The 20,005-nt window shown below is 41.5% G+C and overlaps 1 protein-coding gene across 29 annotated transcripts in view; it reads right to left on the bottom strand.

Moving 5' to 3' along the window:
- MAGI1 (membrane associated guanylate kinase, WW and PDZ domain containing 1) overlaps window positions 1-20,005 on the bottom strand; it is a 482,542-nt gene that overhangs the window by 115,100 nt on the left and 347,437 nt on the right. For all 29 annotated transcript variants that reach the window (XM_073351009.2, XM_073351022.2, XM_073351021.2 and 26 more), the window contains one exon: window positions 1,151-1,270. In XM_073351009.2, coding sequence (XP_073207110.1) covers window positions 1,151-1,270 — 120 coding nt within the window. The remainder of the gene's footprint in view (window positions 1-1,150; window positions 1,271-20,005) is intronic.

A 20,005-nucleotide genomic window follows, 5' to 3' on the forward strand; every position in this document is an offset into this window, starting at 1 on the left:
ATGGGGTGTAGGCACAGACACTTCGTACTCTGGCTCTGGCACTGTGCTATTCCTCAGAGAAATCCTGTGCCCGTGTGTGGTGTCATTTGCCTGACGCTAAATTGGCTGACATCAAACTGAACTCAACTAGGAATATCATCACAGGCACCCTGCGCCCCACTCCTATCCCATGGCTACCAGTTCTGAGCAACATAGTTTCCCCTCGGCCCCGCCACATTCATTGCAAAGAGCGTGCTGCCAGACTGATGGAAAAGCTATGTGCCAGTTCAGGTCCCCAACTATTCACAGACATTTTCTGTCACCCCAGAGCACAGCCTATGTCAAGGCATCCATTGTGGTCTCAACTGCCAGATTGGAATCAGTCAGCAGCAACCCTATGGCGTGCTGAGTGGTCAGATAAAAACATCTGGACTGGTTTCCTTGTCACTGATCTGACAGCTCGATTGCCAGGATTTGCCCTGCTGAACAGATTCCAAACTGGCCAAGGAATATGTGCAGCCAACCTCTACACACGGGGTCTGCACAACGACCCACTTTGTCACTGTGGCCTTCGTCAATCAATGGTGCATGTTGTTGACCAGTGTCAAGCGACTAGATTTCATGGTGGCCTTCGTGATGAAAATGCTATTGGGTGGCTCGGCAAGCACTTCAAACGCTACAAGAGGATGGCTACCAATGTAATTTTGTATGGTAGGTAACTGGACTACCAGCTGGAAGAAAAACTTAATACCACAGTGACGTAGGAATTCTCTATATTTCAAAGTAAGTGTATGAGGGTTGGTCACTAATGCAAAGAAAATGGACTGTGTCTTCGCTAGGATAAAAGGTGTGTGAACGCAAGTTAACCAACTGGAGACAAAATCCTAGCACAGTGTGTAGTTTTCACACAATTTACCAGGTCAAGTTAAAAATTAGGCTTCCCCCATAGCCTAACTTGACTTGCTAATTTGTGTGAAAACTGTGTACTGCCTTGTCTTCACTGGGATTTTATCTTGAGTTAGCTAACTAGAGTTAAGAACAGACTATCTTTTCCTTAGTGAAGACAAAGCCTAAAAAGCTGATAAAGTCACCGGCCTAAACATCTTTATAGCAACTATGTAAGTGTCTCCTTCAGCTTATGTTACTGAACCAGTTCCCCACTATGCCATACCTTCATATGTTCCTACTTCAAGAAGAGTTCCACGCTGCTCAAGGTCCAGAAACTCCTGCACAGTCAGAAAGTTATAGTCCACACCAGGCACTTCTCCTTCTCGCGGAGGACGGGTTGTGCCTAAATGGAGAAAACTACAAGTTAGTGCAACATCAATATTATCAGGAATTAAATGGGACATTCAAACATCTTCCAGGGAAATAACAGTATCAGGAAATTAATTCTCCCATGTGAGCTATGTGGAAAGAAACCTTGAGAGTCAGTGAGCGCGAATTCTAGAATTTACAGCCCAACATAAATACTGAATAGGTGCAGTAATTCTGTCCTTTGCAGACATGTATAACCAATTGTTTTACCCTCCTGTATTCGCTGGGCTATGCCAAACTATCTCTTGTGGTGTATGCAGAAAAGACATCTGCCAGAATTTGGTGTTGGGAGCATACCAACAACTGTGCCTGCTGCTAGTTTAACACCTTATTTTACTGACTGTCCTTTGAGTTGCCAGCAAGAAAATTCCTTATGCTACATAAAGTATGTTTCTAGATAAGGAGGCTTCTTTGCAGCTTCTATTTATATGTCTCCAATGCATCAAAACTCTCTCCTTTCACATCTCAGCTCAAAATATCTTTTCTCCCTTGCACGTACCTGTTAATTTCTCCCTACTTTTGCTATTACTTTTTACTTAGCACTAGAAAATGTTGTGGGGCACAGCTGTTACACAAATATGTTAAATCTCAATCTCTCTCTCTCTCACACACACAGACACACACATACTTCTGGTACAGTAGGTTCACCTAAAAACTTCACTGCAGTTCAAGAAATATTACTGAGTATCCCTTATTTTAAGTACAGAGAATTATCTCAAACTTGTATCATCTCTAAAAACTAGAATGATTTTTTTTAAATTGAATCCACAATTTGTTCTAGTAACGGAAAGATTACAAGTTTAAACATTCAAAAAATGTTTGAAAATACATGTGTGTGTTAAGGTTCTCTGGGTAAACAGCTCCTTGCCCCTTCTGCACCATCTCTGCATCACAAAGGCTATGTATAACATAAGCATGAATATATTGAATCAGAAACAGGAATACAGCACCCAACCATTTGTGTGCCTGTCCATGACTGAATGAGTTGGCTAAAGTTCAGTTCACACAAAATGGCAGTGATGGTAGTTGACAGGGAGCGGTATTGCTTTCTCTGTCAAGGGGCATATCCATAATTTGCCATTGAGGCTCATAGTTGGAGTTGGCAAAAACCACACACACACACACACCCCGAACCCGGAAATAATTCAATGGAAAATGGAGACAAATTTTCCTGTTTTTCTACCTCATAACCTTGTGGTTCTCTAGGATTCCTGGCTGCTCCTGGAGTTCCAGATAATGGTGCTAGCCAGATAAGCCCTTATCACTTATATTAGATATAGAATAATATAACCCTTCCTCGCTGAACTGGATCTCCCCACATTCATGTTGATGTGACCTCCAGATTAGATTACTGTAGTAACTCCTTGAAGACCCTATCTGTGACCGGTATCTCAGAAGCTTCACCTAGTGTAGAACGCGGTGGCCCATGACTTCACAATTGTCACCTACTGATCCCCCGGAGACTACTCCAGCTCCCAATTTGCTTCTGGATGCAATTCAAGGTATTGACTTCAATCTACAATAAAAATCTGTATGATTTGGGGTCTGGCTACTATTTCTGAGGCTGCCTGTTTCTCAATGCACCATCCCAGAGACAGAGCAACTGGAACATAGCCCTTTGGTATGAATATGAGAAGACTGGAAACAGGGCTTCCTCACTGATGCATCATCTGTTCTGTTCTCCCCATCAGCTTAAGTTCAGCGAGTGTGGTGTAAGATGAGTCTTTTCACAACTTTTCATTGTGGTGGCATATTCCATTGTGTTTTAGATCACAGGGCACAGTTCATTTAATTGATACTGATTGGTTTTATGTTCAATAAATTGGTTAGTCTCTAAGGTGCCACAAGTACTCCTTTTCTTTTTGCGAATACAGACTAACACGGCTGTTACTCTGAAACCTATTTTCTTTAAGTGACTCCTGAGGCCACAGGATGCGCACATTCTGTCAGTCTAACAATAAATATGACGACACATTCACAGATATTAAAACACATTCCACCTCTGAAGAAAGTGTAGTGTAAGATGCTTGGAGGGGTGTGGACATTTTTGGCCACAATCAATCTGCTGGTTCAGGAAGAACCTGAAAGCAGCAGAAAGCTGTAGCACCAAGCATGACTGCTCATTATTGGAGCACTCTTCCTTCCCACAGGCAGAATCTCCCCAGCACAGGCATCTGCCTCAGCCCTCCATGAAAAGCCTGAATTTCATGACTGAATATGGAAAGAGGTGGGGGATCTTGGGAATTTACAGGGGAGACTGAAGCCCATAGAAGCTGTTCGGGCATAATGTTCCTGTCCCACCGACAGCTTGGCAGGTGTTTTCTCGAGTGCCAGGGAAGGGGGAAAGTTGGTTTAGAAATTCATTTGAAATATGGTTCAAGAGGTCACTCCTGAGAAAGCACGGTGGAAAGAGGATGGGAAGCAATGTTGACTTTACATCACCTTTGCACTCCTTGTATTCTTGGGCTGTCTGGGCCACTCTTGCTGATGCTCTAGCTGCAACGACCCCCTCCTTACAGACCATCCGCCAGCTAAGAATAGCCAGAACATAGCATGCGCCAGCCATACCCTACTTCCCCCCCCGGCACACCTGAAGTAGGGGCTATGACAGACAGTAGGGGAGACGGATGGCACAGACCTAAACTGGAAACCAACTTACACACTGGGTATTTCTAATGACCTGTTTCCGTCACCTTTTACTTTACTTTGCTGGAGCAGTGTAAAGGGGCTAAAATGTAACTGAGAATTAGACCCTATGTCTTTCCTCATCCAGTGTAAACGTCAAATGTCACTCGGGGCCATTGCACACTCATGAATACAACGCATAGGACATGATTTATCGTGTAACTTACATATTAAACACAAACAGACAGATAAGAAGGGGAATAAATTATTTAATAAAATGAAGATCAGGGAACTTCAGGATTCATTTCAAACCTTCCCATAATTTCTTTATTCCTACCTTCCTGCAGAGACTATTTATTAACCATTTTCTTTCCCTTCTTCTGTTTTTTATAATGGCAAAACTGCAGCTAGTGGTTTACTGTACTGGCTGGCTTTTTCACATGACAATTATATCTTTGCCATAATTCCTCTGAGCCATTTGGATGGATCTGTGTGTTTCATTTCAGTGTTCTTAATTTCCTGAAAATGTTCAAGTCAAAAAACAAAAATCACAGGTGGGCTTGTTATCAGCAGGACTGTCTGTGACTCACCCTGAATGCATTAGAAATGCTGAGCCGTAGCGTAAAAAGGAAAACATTACATCAGCTAGATAACATTTGTCACCTCGCATCAGTCTCCAATAACGAACGTAAGGAAATAAAACAACACGTTAGGGTGTCCTATCTGGGGGAAGGTTTAAAAAAAAACAACCAACAACTTTCCATGTTATTGTCTAGCACAAAGATTGTTCTCAGATGCTTGTGCTGCTATCCATCCTGCCTTGAATCTGAGCAAGTGTTACTGACTGTGATTCAGGAAGAAAGAGGGAAGGGAAACCCCGCCTCCTCCTTTCTTGTAGCAGAATGATAGGCTTGCCGGCTGGACACACGCCTGGCAGATGGCATTTCAAAGAGTTTTCATGAACCATCTGGGATGTGTACAATGATTACAAACCACACTTACAACAAAGCCAGAAGGGTTTCTTCTCAACAGGAAAAAAAGAAAAAAAAAAAGCCAAGCAAATTCTATTCCCTATCTCAGGAAGGGCACGCTAAAAATAACCAGTGTCTTCCATTCCGAGATCGGATATGGCCTACACACAAATGCATGACTAATTTGTAGCATGTATGTTAGAGATCACCCCCAACACCTTCCCAGTCAGGAACCTGTCACCGTAATGTTCTGCTGATGAATCTGAAATAGTAATTAGGTCCTTTGTTATTAATGGGATTTAATTATGTGCACAGCACAGGACCTTTCTTTAAATTCCATTTCATCATCTTTAGAGTACGATGGTCTTTGCTGAGAAAAGACTCGGAGGATCATGGTCCACTTCATCAGAGCAGAGCAGCACTAATGGCAAATTAGAACATGGCTAATGGCAGAACTAACTAAACACACGAAGCTTTGTCGGCTACCCTGGCCGGAGAGAGATGTTCAGCTTGAAAACAGGAGCCAATCATATTTAAATATGTTAACCTGGCTGCCATATTTGCACTGAAATATTTAGCAGCATCAAATGTTACTGCCATTAGATAGTAATTTAGCTAATTAATTTGTGCTATGCCCTGCTGTGAGACTCACTCAGAATTGCTAATGCTGCAACAAGAAGGCACCGAAGGAAAGGCTGGGTGGTTATGGACTCCTCGTGTGCATTTTATGGTTCATGAATTTTTACGATGTTTGGCAAAAGTGCTCCCTGTTGTATGAAGGTAGCTAGTGACCTTACATTCACAATCTAACCACTTGTACCTTTTCTCCTGCAGCCATAAAAAGAGACTGCATCAGCACTGCAATTTGCACCATCAGCTTCTCATGAGAAGGGGTACTGAAAACGGATACTAGAACATGAATCTGCCTACCATGGTTCTGAATTCAGTAATAGAACAGTATCCACTTTAAAGACAAAGTGATATCGCCATTATATTGCCTATCAAACAACCGTGCTGACAATGATCCAACATAGACCTAAAGGATAGCCTGGCCAAATTGTTAATAAGAGATTCAGAGGCTGTTTATCTCCTTATCATTCTATCATAGCCTCATGTTAAGTTGTTAAAAGCCTTTGACACCCTGCTGCTAAATTAATCAGAATCTTACTTATTGTAATCTAAGCATAAGACTTCAAGGAGCCCATAGTCAGTCACCTCAATTACCATCTTGTTAGAAGAAAACAATTCTCTAGCATTGTAATGCAATTATTGCACCTAATCGGTCAACAGCAAATCATTTAGAGGTTGATTTTCAAAGGTGCTGAACACCCTCACCTCCCATTGACAGCTGTAATTTTCGTAATCTCCTCACCTACTCCTGTTGGTTGCTGTTTAGAATCCAACAGAGCACAGGGACACACACCAGTGTTTCTTAAAACTATATAATTTGCAGGAAAATATCTTTATACTCACTGCCTTCTAAGAAGAGGCTGCGCTCAGGCTTCATTTAAAACCACAGAGCTGACACCTAATTAGAGACTTGCATACTCAGACTGGATATTAAGTTTCACAACACAGTTGCTGTACATTTTTCCTCCATAGTTATACAAAGGATGTTTGCACCTTGTCAAACAAACAGTCTGTAGCAAAAATTATGATGCAAGATGCATGAACAGTAGCATCAGATTGAAAAGACAAAAAAGCTAAGTTTTATGGTTGGAGTTTTATGAGATATCTTTCGGAGTCTGCTTAGAAGCAGCGTCATCATTCTAGTGTGTGTTCTGGAGGCATCCCAGAAGGTTTTCTGGCATTTGGAGAAGGAGGTGGCCCCTGGGAATATTTTCAACAATCAGGGGAAAATAATGTTGTTTAAAGATCACCCTCTTCTCTCAGGTCATTAGATAATTTGGGAAGTCTATTTTGTCTCTTTTGCATCTGTCATTTAAGTCACCAGATAAACGAAGGGCAGGGCAAGCTCTGCAGGCCTGCTGATGGCAACAAGACAAGCAAACAGACAGACAGAAACAACCTGTTCTGTCTCCAGAAAAGGAACCCGATTCATGGCTAGGCTTGAACAAGAATTGCTCATATATGGCATATAGTTAGAAATAGCCTAACCTATAAATAGTACATTAATACAAAATTAAGTGCAACACTTCTATTAGCAATTTTGTGGCACAGTACTTTTCAATTTGGCCAATTTAGGTATTATCCAAGTAGACACTCCTGGCATTTTCTTCAAGAAGGTCCGCATGGAGTTAAGTCTCAGACAGTCTTATCTTATTCACACTATTCACCTTATTCACCTATTTCTTTTGTTCACCAGTGTATGGTTGTACCCTGACAATTTACTCTGTAAAAATGGCATTATAGGGTACATGTTTGTTACAGACCAAATTTACAGAGTTTATAAACAGATTTTTTTTCCTAACTCTCCGCTTAGTAAACTCATTCTGAGATTTGAAAGTTAAGCTGAGCTCTTTCCTTTTTGTGCATCATCAGCCATTATGCTAACCAATCGGAGGTGCATGAAACATGCAGTTAAGTTACAAGTCAGATGTTTAATGGAGTAGCAGAGGTGCGAGTTAGGGAAGAATATGGGCTTATTTTAGAAATGAGTTCAGAGTTCTGAAAGTGACGCAAGAACAGGAATAGAATCCAGCTCACTCTTGGCATTTTCAGAAGCATTCAGCACTGGCCTAACCTTGTTCTCATTGGAGTCAACAGCAAAACTCTTTGGCTTTAATGCGAGTAGAGTTAGATCAATGCTGAGCGCTTTTGCAAAGCCCACCTTATTTTAGCAACTGTTAGTTATATACAAGAAAAGGAATGAAGCCAATCATCAGCCTCTCACAAACTACAGTAAATTTCTTTTTGACAGAATCCAATCACATCACTCCTTTTTCTTTCCTCCCAAAGAAGTAATAATACCACCACTGTGATGTTTCACTACATATTCTTTACGGAAATATGCTTATGATATGAATATGCCATAACTGAGATGTACTTTACGTAAGATGGGTCTTGCAAGATATCATTGGAAAGGATATAATTTACTGAATATGATTATGCAATTTGTATGCATGTATCATTTCTGTATCTGAAGTTAGGAATATTGACTATGCATCTGTATTTCAACTATGCTACTTTGGGTGACGTCCACTTCTAACACTTCAGGTACAACACTGGAAAAGCCAGACAGGGCGGATGGCCCATCAGCGAGGACAATGAGCTGCGAAAGGTTTGGCCTTCCTGTGGACACTCCATACTGCCACTGACTTATGGACGCTGTGATACTATAAAGTCAGGTGATCTTATCACCTGATACCAAAACATTACCTGGGACTTCTTGTAACTTTCCACTGGAAGGAAAGGGGGGTCAAGTTTGAGAAACAAACCTTATGTAAATCCTATTTAAGGGTGGGGGAGGAACTCCTCCTCTCCATGGCCTGTCTGCCCTAAAAGAAAGATTGCTAAAACCTCCTGAAGGGGGGGATTCCAGACTGAGACAGGGGTCCAGTCTGAAAAGCAATATAACTGGAACTCTGAACCACAGAAACTTTGCAACCTGCCTAAAATAACATTTAGGGTGAGAATTTACATTTCGTAACATGTTTCTTAAGTATATTGAGCTTAGCTTGTGTATTTTGCTTTATTAGGTCAGTAATCTGCTTTGTTCTGTCTGCCATCTTTTATATTCACTTAACATTTATCTTCTGTAGTTAATAAATGTATTGCTTGTTTATAATATAACCCCGTTTATGTAATTTCTAACTGGTGGGGGGGGAGAGAGAGAAGTTGTGCATATCTCCCTCCCCATTGAGGGAGGGGGCAAATTTCATAAAACCTTTGGGTTTGTACTCCTTAAAGGAGTGGACACCCGAGCGTTGGGGTGACCCCCAAAGGCTGAATCTTTCTAGAGCGGATCTCTGTCTCTCTGTGCAGCTGGGCGTGGCCCTGCCTGTGTGCATGGCTGGAAGAGGCTGGTGAGCCTGAGCCCAGCAAGGCCGGGTAAAGGGGACCCAGGCTGGCAGAATAGGTTGACTCAGTGGCACCCCAGCACATCCGGTGACACCCCAAAGGGACCAAACCCATCACAACCACCACCACCCACAGAGCTTTTGGTACGGTGCTTTTCATCAGTGGCTCTCGAAGTGTTTTACAACGGCCAATGTACCACCTTTTGAATCCATCTTTGAGCAACTATCCAGCCAAGCTGCACATCCCCAAGGTGACATCAACCGTAACTGAAAAAACGCAACAGCTTAGAATGTTCAAACCCTCAAAGTAAGAAATTATTTTTGTCCCTTTTAATCTGTTTTAGGTATTTATTTGTCCCCCATCACCATCGTATCCGAGTGCCTCACAATCTTTAATGTATTTATCCTCCCTACACCTCTGTGAGATAAGAAAGAGCTGTTATTCCCACTGTACAGATGGGAAACTGAGGCACAGGAAGACTAAAGCCATATCTACACTTGTGGCAGAGTGCAGGGTATGGGCAGCTACACACCCCAGTGAAAGGCAGGCTGTAGCATGTAGCTCTGCCCAACAGTAAAAGGCTCTGTCAAGGGGGTAGCTGTAGAGGAAAGGAGCTGGTAGCAGGACAGCTAATATTGGCAGTGTAGCCGCAGGAGGCCTTGGGTGTGCAGGTTTCAGAGCAGCAGCCGGGTTAGTCTGTATCCGCCAAAAGAAAAGGAGGCCTTGTGGCACCTTACAGACTGACCAATTTATTTGAGCATGAGCTTTCGTGAGCTACCGCTCACTTCATCGGATGCATCAAGTGGAAAATACAGTGAGGAGATTTATATACACACAGACCATGAAAAAATGGGTGTTTATCATACACATTGTAAGGAGAGTGATCACTTAAGATGAGCTGTTACCAGCAGGAGAGTGGGGTGGGGGGAGAGAAAACCTTTTGAAGTATAATCAAGGTGGGCCATTTCCAGAAGTTAACAAGAACGTCTGAGGAACAGTGGCGGGGGGCGGGGAGATAAACGGGGGAAATAGTTTTACTCTGTATAATGACTCAGCCACTCCCAGTCTTGGGTGTGTAGAGATCCGTGTAGGATATAGACACACGGCATTCAGGCATGTAGGGCACTCTACTCATCCCAGCTGCACCTCACCATCTACGCTGCTATTTATACCTGTGCTTACTGGGCATGCAGCATCTGTACTCTACTCGAGACCTATCCTAACTTGCCCAAAGTCACACAGAGAGGCAGGGAACTGAACCCAGGTCTCCAAGGTAGACCTTTAACCTCTGAACCATCCCTCCTCCATCCTTAACACTTGAATGTTGTCTCACTTGTGACGTGCAAATGTTCATGGCAACACTGCAGTAGACTCAACAAATGCTGCCACAAGAACCTCCATAAACTTTCTCCTCTAAACAGATTAGACTATGATTCATGACACAAGTAATTCTCATCTCTCTTCACGCAGAAACACTCCAGTAGGATGTTGCCTTCATCCAATGATCATTATTAGCAACCTTTGTTACCGAGTTCATTTTGTGGCTGAGTTGGCTGCTGGATAATATGGAGAGTAAAATACTAGCCATCTCAAATACTTTGCGGGAATCTTGTTAATTAACACTAATGATGAGGACGCCCATGGGGAATGGCTGAATTTCATGAATTTGTGAATAAGGGCCCAATCCTGTGCCCACTGAACTCAAGAATATAGCACCTGCTCATTTCAATGGTGCATGACCAGGCACTGTTGATGAAAAAGCAAGGACAATGCAACACAAAATGTACTTTGTTCATTCACTTGGTAAGTGGAGTTTAGCTGTCATTATTTACGTTATTCTCCATAATACACTAGTTAATGTACTAGAGAATATTTTCATAACCAATCAAGCCTTAGTAATGGGACCTCATTACAGTGCTTTGTTATTAAGGCTTTGCTAGGAAGCAAGAAGAGATTGCAGTTTTTGTGTGCATGAATTATGGGGCGAGTGGATTAGCTAAATGTGAATTAATAAGGCGATTCTTTAGACCTCTGCGGGAATATTTCATGTATTCTCTCATACATACAACTTAAACATTCTTGACAATGCAACAGTTATAACAAAGAAATACTTTCTTCAGAAATAAATCTTTTCTGTGCAGCATTTTTTTCTTTTTCTTTTAAGTGAGAACTATATATTTTGGAAAAATCCAGCAGACAGATATATGTATGAGCATGCTAAGCATCCACAATATTATTCACTCTATATGCTTCAGAATCTGGTTATTTGTAATACTGAAAATTCTCAGGTCATAGAATCATAGAATTATAGAATATCAGGGTTGGAAGGGACCTCAGGAGGTCATCTAGTCCAACCCCCTGCTTAAAGCAGGACCAATCCCCAACTAAATCATCCCAGCCAGGGCTTTGTCAAGCCTGGCCTTAAAAACCTCTAAGGAAGGAGATTCCACCACATCCCTAGGTTACCCATTCCAGTGCTTCACCACCCCCATAGTGAAAAAGTTTTTCCTAATATAAAACCTAAACCTCCCACACTGCAACTTGAGACCATTACTCCTTGTTCTGTCAGACTCTGAGGTCCTCCCCTCTGACATGTACTGCCATGCATTGGTCATATCAGTCCTTGTCTGTGCACACAGATATAGGCTGCAAAAGGCTGGACTGACTCCTAGAAACAGACATAAAGCTGATTATTTTATTATATGGGCTTTTACCTCCCCCCATACAAACCTAAACACGAAAGACCAAGAAGTGGCCATTCCCCTTTTATACCCCTGCAACCGCTATTCGTATCCTGTGTAGAACTGCAGTAAGGGATGCTGGGTCTGCAGAGCTACTACATCCCTGCCACCAATTGCAAAAGGACAGTTAGAAAGGGCAAGGAATGAAAGCAGTCATGGAGCCTGAGGTCCCTTCCAACCCTGATATCCTATGATTCTATGATCCATCTCCCCCCCAACCCCAAAAGCGCACTGGCCAGCATAGCAGTGTCAAGGGAGTGGAGAGCCAACTCTGAGTCATTTATAGACCTGGAGCTATTTACTTCCTAAGGGACTTCCTAAGGGGGAACTGGACAGGAGACTGCGACTGAATCACCCTCCTAGCTACTCTTGGGGCAGCATATTGCCCCTTACTCTAGGCACCTTATAACTATATGGGATTATATGACAGGGTTGCCTGTGATACCAAGGGACTGGACTCAATGGCCCAGGAGGTCCCTTCCAATCCTATGTGTATGTCTGCACAGCAAGAGTCAAAAAACAACAATCCGCAGCAGCGAGTCTCAGTGCCCAGGTCTACAGACTCGGGCTTGGGCTACCCTGCTAAAAACGGCAGCATCGATGTTTCGGCTTGGGCTCTGAAACCCACCCATCTCCCCGGACTTCACAGCCTGAGCGCCAGCCAGTGCCTGACCGTCTACACCACTATTTTTAGTGCCATAGCGTGAGCCTGAGTCTGTACACCTGGGCTCTGAGACTCGCCACCGTGGGGGTGTTTTTTGCCATGTAGACAAATCCTATGACACTTTTGGGTACTGCCTGTTTACACACACCCCACCACAACCAGTATGTTTTATTTCCTCCTATTAAAAAAAATAAATTACCTAGAGCTGCAGTGAATCTCTTGTCATTATCAGCTTTTTTCAGGAAGGTAAGTCACAAAAGAAATTTGAAGGACATGTCTATTTGCCCCTCCATATAATGCATAGAGCTCTCCAAAGAGAAAGAGAGTAAAAATGAAGCCTGGCAGTTTCATGAGCTCAGTTTCATTGGGAAAGAGATCCACAAACTAGTTATACATACTAGAGTCATCCCACAAGTGAGAAATAAAACATCCATCGGCTCTCGTTCCCACTGTGCTGAATGACTAAACTTAAGTGTAAGCAGAAGCAAAAGAACAAGGAAAATAAGTGGTCTCTTGAGGAGGCACAGTATCAGAAGCCAGCCAATTTCCCACTAGCTATTAGATCTTTATCTGCTGGGTACCATGTTTAAGGTAAGAGTGGGTAATAGAGCAGCATGACAATGGTGTAGCAAAAAAACCTGTACTTAACCTCAGAGCTGTGGAGGCTCTGTCTAGAAATGGGACAGAACGGGTATCAAGACTCCATTTGATAGAGAACAGAAGGATGTGTGTGCTGGAAACTCTTGTAAAGAAATCACAAGGACATAAGGCAGAGATAGAAGGCAAAGTAGTGCAAGTATCGGTCGGGTAAGCCGAGGTGACTAGCTTTCCAGGAGTACTTAAAGGACTGTGTGTTATTTAAGAGCACTTTTCATCCTACATGAAGTCCTGGAGGTATTTCACAATTTGTGGGAAGATGCAAGATGGAATCTGGAGGTGGAAGCCAAGTGAGTGACAACTCAGGTTTATTTTAACTATTAAATATTATTAAACCCTTTGGGTAGCACGTGACTGCATAGCCATGATAAGGCTCTCTCCATCTACCAGTTAAATCAGTGGGAGTCTTTCCATTAATTTTAGCAGAAACTGGCGCCTCAAAAATGGAACAGGTACACATGCCAATGCCATTTTGGGGAGTGAGAAAGACCCTTCTTCAGGTATATAGGCTGCAGAAAAATGGGGCCCTCAAGCTTGGGTGTGAAAACATGTTGGTTTCCCAAAAAAACTCCAAGGTATCTCATTCTCAACATCAATCAAAGGCTTCAGAGATGTCCTGAGAATTGATGCTGCACTTAACACACTCTTGAAAGAGTGCCCAAAATAGGTTACGTGACTGTAGTATTTCTTTTGATGGCATTCTGAGAAAATTTTATCTTAAGATTTCACTCAAAAACAATTTTAGGGTTTATATGCAGTGACACTTCCCAAGGGTACCTAGGGCTATGAAGCACTTCGCCAGCACCAGTCCTTAGTGTGAGGAAGCTTTGTCTGTGGCAACTGCGGGTCAGCTCCCCAGCTCCACCGAGCAACCCAAGCACTCCCCTCTAGACCTTGCCACCCCTGCTGTTTCTTTACAGGTTACTATAGGCATACTGCAACCATCAAGCCCTATGAGCATCTTCCTATAGTGTTCAGCTCCTATTTCACTGGACCCTTGCTGTATGCAGAGACTCACAACTTCCAAAGAAACAGTATGCCCCAGCTTACCTTCGATCACCCCTCCACTTAACACACAGAATTTAGATATGCTCATAGTGAAACGAAGAGGTTTATTTAACAAATCGAGATTCAAAGTAGTAGCAAGTATTGCAAACCAATGGTGACATATAAAATAAAAACATAACATGCATTCCAGAGCCTAGACTTACTCAACATGATACTCCCACATCTCAAAGCATCGCTCACCAGCGCTTTACAGCCAGGCTGGCTGTGACCTTCTTTTCATGAGACAACCAGTCTGTCAGCTTACCTCCTCACTGAAAGATAAAATCATGTCCCCTTTCCTCTTTTTACATATTACAGTCTATTATCTCTTACCCCAGGAGTCCCCTCTTCAGAGACTTAACTTGGAGTACCTTTGTCTTTGTCCTCAGACCCACACCTGGCCCAGCAAGGAAATACAGCCTATCCTCACAGACGTCCATTGTTCTATATACTGATTGAGTTAGCCCTGAGGCTCCCCTCAACTCAGGTGACAAGCTTTATGCTTTGGAACCTAATATTTTTACGTTTCTCAAACTATTTCCCATACAAACATGTTGCAGTGATTATGCAGTGGGCTAATGGCTCACGGAAGGGACATCACATGCCATCCTTTGGTGAACTATCATGCATGTATCTGATCCCCACCCTGTACACACCCTGTGTCCTCTGCCAGCTGGCACCAAAAGGGTCCCTGGGTCACGTATGTACACATACATATGCTCTCTCTCTCTCTCACACACGCACACAGAAGTATTCTGGATATAAAAGATGTAGTAATAAATAGAAAATTGAATGATTTCAGCCTCTTCAGCAAACATTACTCATTACTTCTTGCTCTTTTTCTTCTACTTTCAGATAAATTCAGATATTCAACAGAACATGGGCCACTTTTTGTCAGGTGTGGCAGAGAATATTCCCATCGACTTCAACTGTGCTTGTATCAGGCCCTTAATGTGCTGTCCAATGTCTCCATAAAACAGCTCACCGAAAAGTATGAACCTCTAACAGGAGCCATTCATGAGTCTCTTCCCTGTCAGGTTCCATCAGAAACGGAAGGATAAATGCATCCGATGACGTGAGCTGTAGCTCACGAAAGCTTATGCTCAAATAAATTGGTTAGTCTCTAAGGTGCCACAAGTCCTCCTTTTCTTTTTGCGAATACAGACTAACATGGCTGCTACTCTGAAACCGGAAGGATGAATGTAAAACATGTTCGGTTAAATACTGAGACACTGCCTGAAGATTAATATGGTGACCTCATGTTCTCTGACGAGGAGATTTTTTTACCCAACAGCATCCTGATATGTCTTTATAGGGCCTCAATGCTATTATTTAAAGCAGGCCTTTTAATGAGTAGTGAATGCTGGCAGTATCTTCTCCCTGGTACACTTTATCCCATAGCCTGTAGCTGTGAAAAACTATAGACTTAATGGACTTCCAACTATGATAATGTCATCATGCTCTTACAAACCCACGTGTCTCCTGTGACACTCCAATTTTCAGCAAGACAGAAGTTTGCTCACTACCAGTCCCTTCCTTCAGGTGGCTCTTGTTCACAAACAAATCGTGGCTTAGCTTAGATGCTCTGCAGCTTCATACTTAAAATAGTTAAAGGAACTGACCAACAAATGGGGGATATTATGCATTTTAAGTATAACAAGGGTGCAGCCATATGCAGTTATGTAGCCATCTGGAGTTAGTTACATTAAAATTCAAGGGGAGGGTTAGAACATGCCGGTAACACACCCATTTGGGATTTCATTCTCAATATCTGCTTTAATCTCATTTGACACTACCTACCCCCTTTCTATAATTTATCAGTACATTTTATGCGTAGCATGGTTTTACTTCTTCATGGGTTCCAATGTTAGTTGGTTTTATATTTTTTTCTTGTTCACTTTGCCTAGCAACCTGATCATGTTAAAATTCAAGATGATGCAAAATGTGAATCTGGATTTTGAACATACTGAAGTTTAGTGGTGTTTGGATTTAGGGTCCAGCTCTGGTTATCACATGCAGCTTTTAAATCATTTTAAAAAAAGAGAGAGAGAGAGAGAGAGAAACCCTTCATCCATTTACTGTTCAGCTGATATAAAAGTTACTGAAACCAGACACATTTCCTTAATTGTAAATTAAATATCCCTTTTCCTCAGCATGATGAAATCCTCATCTTCCTATTACTGATGTGTGAAATAGGACACTGAAGAAAACCTGAATTACACTACTTCCTCCATTTATTGAAAAGTTTTCTGATGTAGGAAGCATTTTGGTTAGATGTCCTATAATTCCAAGGTTTCTTTTCAAGTCAACGTAAACCATCATAGTATGGAACAGATATAGGTTTTTCTGGTTATTATAGATTTGTTTGTTACACATTAACAGAAATCAGCGAGACTCATGAATTTCACTTGATGATAGCCATGAAATAGTTTACCTTGCATTTCTGTAGCATTGTACTGATCCAGCAAAACCCTTTAGCTCTGTGTTAGGAAATTCAACATGATGTTTAGAGTTTTGCTTCATTTAATCCTTTTACTCCTAGTTGCACCCCTTCTCTCTGATTAAACTTTTCTAATGTTTGCAGACATTTAGCAAAATCATTCTTTGGCAAAGCCATACAAACAGTCTTTTTAGTATCTTCGTATGAGACATTCTTCTCAAATCCCTTAATATTAGATGCAATTCTCAAAATACCTGCCAGTATATCAATCTCTTTCTGTTTGGGTGCCCAGAAATGAACATGATATTCCACACGAGCTCCCTCCGGTGCCATGAAGAGGTTGGCTCTCATTTGCCATGTGCATCCAATACTTGTATGCTCTGTGAATAGGTATGAGGTTGCTTAGGATCATCTGTAGTCACGGGTTTGAATCCAGCCCAAATAGATAGTAACAAAAATCATCACTATGCAATGATGGTTTCAGGACCCAATTTAAATGAATTGCTGCTTGTCCCAGTCCAATGCTTAGTGAACAGATGCACTCATTACAAAAACCAATATAGCGTCGAAGGACCTATCTGCTGTCTGTGCTGTCACAGAGGCAGGGATTTAATTTTCACAAACACCATTATTTTCTCAGCTGAGACACAGCCCCTCCAAATTAGAATCAAAACACATTTGGTAGAGGTATTCCGAGAAAAGCTTGCCTGAGCACAATGCGCCTGATGGTTGAACAGAAACCAACTTCCAAGGCTATCAAAACTGAGTAAATTAAAAGTCGTTCCTCTGCCCTCACCTAAGCTCCCCTGAAAATAGGAAGTCATACCTGTGCTTCTTGAAACCATTAAGATGAGATTTCTTTAAAATACCAAAACAGTATCTGACTTAAATGAGATTATTAGTGGAATATAAAGCTTTTAGGCTCTCCTATGGCACATCAAAAAATACATTTTAAAGCTAAGCTCAGACATTTATTTTCAAAGTGGGAGACATTTATCCCTCAACAGCTATTTCTGGTCCTCCAGATGACTGATGCAGATGAAGTCATTTTACCAAGTGGATGCTGATAAGAAGAGTTAAAAGGTACCCTTTATGGGCACAATCCTGAACACATTTGTTTAACTTTAAGCACATGAATAGTTCCATTGACTTCAAGGGCCTACTAACATGCTTAAAGTTAAACAGATGCTTAAATATTTTCAGGATTAGTGCCTATATGCAATAAGCACATTTTGGCTAGGTTAGAAAATTTGTTTCTGCTCTAATTAGTACCCAGACTAACATCTCAGAAAAGCTGTTTGCTTGGATTTGAAATTCTGGGCAAGAGGCTGGTGTATGTTTAGTGAATTCAACAACAAAACACAATAAAGCTCAAACATTCACCAACATGACTGGTCAAATGTCACTTCATGAGATAAATAACTGGAAATTTCTGTTACTTGAGAAACACATTTCAATAAGCAAGTGTTTTATAATAGTGAAAATGTCCATTCTGGCACAAAATTCCATGCCAAGGGGTGGATTCCACAGTTGCAGAACAACAGAATGTGCATGGCCCTAGGGCTACAGTATCACTTATGTGTTTGTAGTTAAATATAAAAATCTACTTACCTACCTAGATACCTATCTGTCACCCATTATCATAGTATCCGAGTACCTCAAAATCTGCGCCTCCCCATGGAGGTAGGGAAGTGCTGTTATGTCCGTTTTACAGATGGGGAATTGAGGCACAGAGACACACAGTCTAAACCCAAAGTCTCACAGGAAGTTTGTGAAGGAGCAGGGAATTAAACTCGAGTCTCCCAAGTCCCATGACTCTGCAGTTATTGCTGTGAGAAGTGGGTTCAACCCAGTAGGCATGCCACAGTCACGGATTCACAAGAAAAGGAATTTATAATAGAACTGCTAACTCAGCCTTTACTTACAGGAGAAAAAACCCACCACTAAACAACAGATCACCACGCAGAAAGATATATCAGCTAAACCGGCTCTTGGGACAATATTGCAGATCACAAACCAGCTAAGCCACACTTCCACCATTGATGACATCAACAATTTGCCTGTAAAATAAATTACAGCCTTTTGCAGTAATATTCCATTATTCCCTATATTTTTAGCAATTACCATTGAAAACTAGTAAAATACAAAAAGAAAGAACTGATGAAATAATATTGAAAGAAATTCTAAATCCAGCTGATTAACCGGTATCCTCCTCATTCAGGTCACTTCATTCCTCTGCAGGAAATTGTACTATGAAACATTATCTACAGGATTTCTCTTGCCACTATTTCAGTTCATTTTGTGTCATGTGTTACACTTTCTAGATGGATGAGTCACATTAATTATTATTTTTCACTCTGACTGTTAAGCCAAATTAGGCAGCTTTTAGAGGTGAAGAGGAAAACACAATTATTAATGCCTCTAAACATTTGCTCTGGAAAAAATAGATGTCGATTTGGGGGGAGGAGGGAGAGAGAGACTTTGCTGATAGCCATAGAAAATGTTTTGGACTGACATTTGTTATTCAAATACTAAGCAGTGCTTTTCACACACTGTAGCTCTTATTTATTTTTAACACTCTAGATTGTAAGCTCCTTGGTGCAGAGACCATCTTATGGTTCTGTGTTTCCATAGCGCCTATAACAATGGAGTACTGCTCCATGATTGGGGCCCCTAGGTGCTCTGGTATTAGATATGAATACTACTAATATAGTGATTCTCTCTGAGCTAGGTTGACACATTCCAGATACATATATGTAATTCTTTTCTTTGAAATTTATTCACTAATTAACTTAATTGTTTTCTAGGTTTTTTTTTTCCCTTTTCTTTTTTTAATTGAAGGGAGCCATGTTTATAATTTTAATTATCCAGAGAGAAGGAAAAAACCAGGAGTGATTTGAGTTTCATTTTATCCGTCCCCCAAAAATTCAGGACTGGGAGAGGGGTAATTCAGAGAGAGAGAGAGAGAGAGAGAGAGAGAGAGAGAGAGAGAGAGCCATCACTACCTTAAATCCATCAGTTCTCCTCGCCCCTCTATCAGAAGTTACATAACCATTATTCAGAGAATGGGAGTTGATTTCCTGGATCATACCTCTTCTTTGTTGCTTAATGGGATTCTCATTTATTATTTAAAAGAATTGAAACTGGATCTTCCCTTGAGATCTTGTGTAAATTCAGACTTTAAGTGAATTTGTCCAACCTGTATAATTCAGTCTCTCCCGGAGGGTGGTAGTACTCAATGGGAGTAAGGCTGGAAGAATAGTGTATAATTAATGCAACAATCAGCAAAGATTTAATCTAGTTTCAGGATTTTACTATACAAAGCATAAAATGCCCAGATATGAATTTATACTTCAAAAACCAGATTTTTAAGCATCTAACTTTGTGACATGCTTTTCTAGTTAGTGAAAATCTTTTATTATCACAAACACAAGCAAATATTTTCTGCCGCCCGCATCAATGTCACTGAGAAAAGAGGGTTCACAGTTAATGATGCCAGCAGTGACTCTTGCTTGTCATGTGGCAAAATATACCTTGTCCCTCGAGGACAAAAAAAAAGACTTGGTGATCTGCTCGCCTTGTC

This window comes from Lepidochelys kempii, chromosome 7 (assembly GCF_965140285.1).
Source record: "Lepidochelys kempii isolate rLepKem1 chromosome 7, rLepKem1.hap1, whole genome shotgun sequence".
Taxonomy (NCBI): domain Eukaryota; kingdom Metazoa; phylum Chordata; order Testudines; family Cheloniidae; genus Lepidochelys; species Lepidochelys kempii.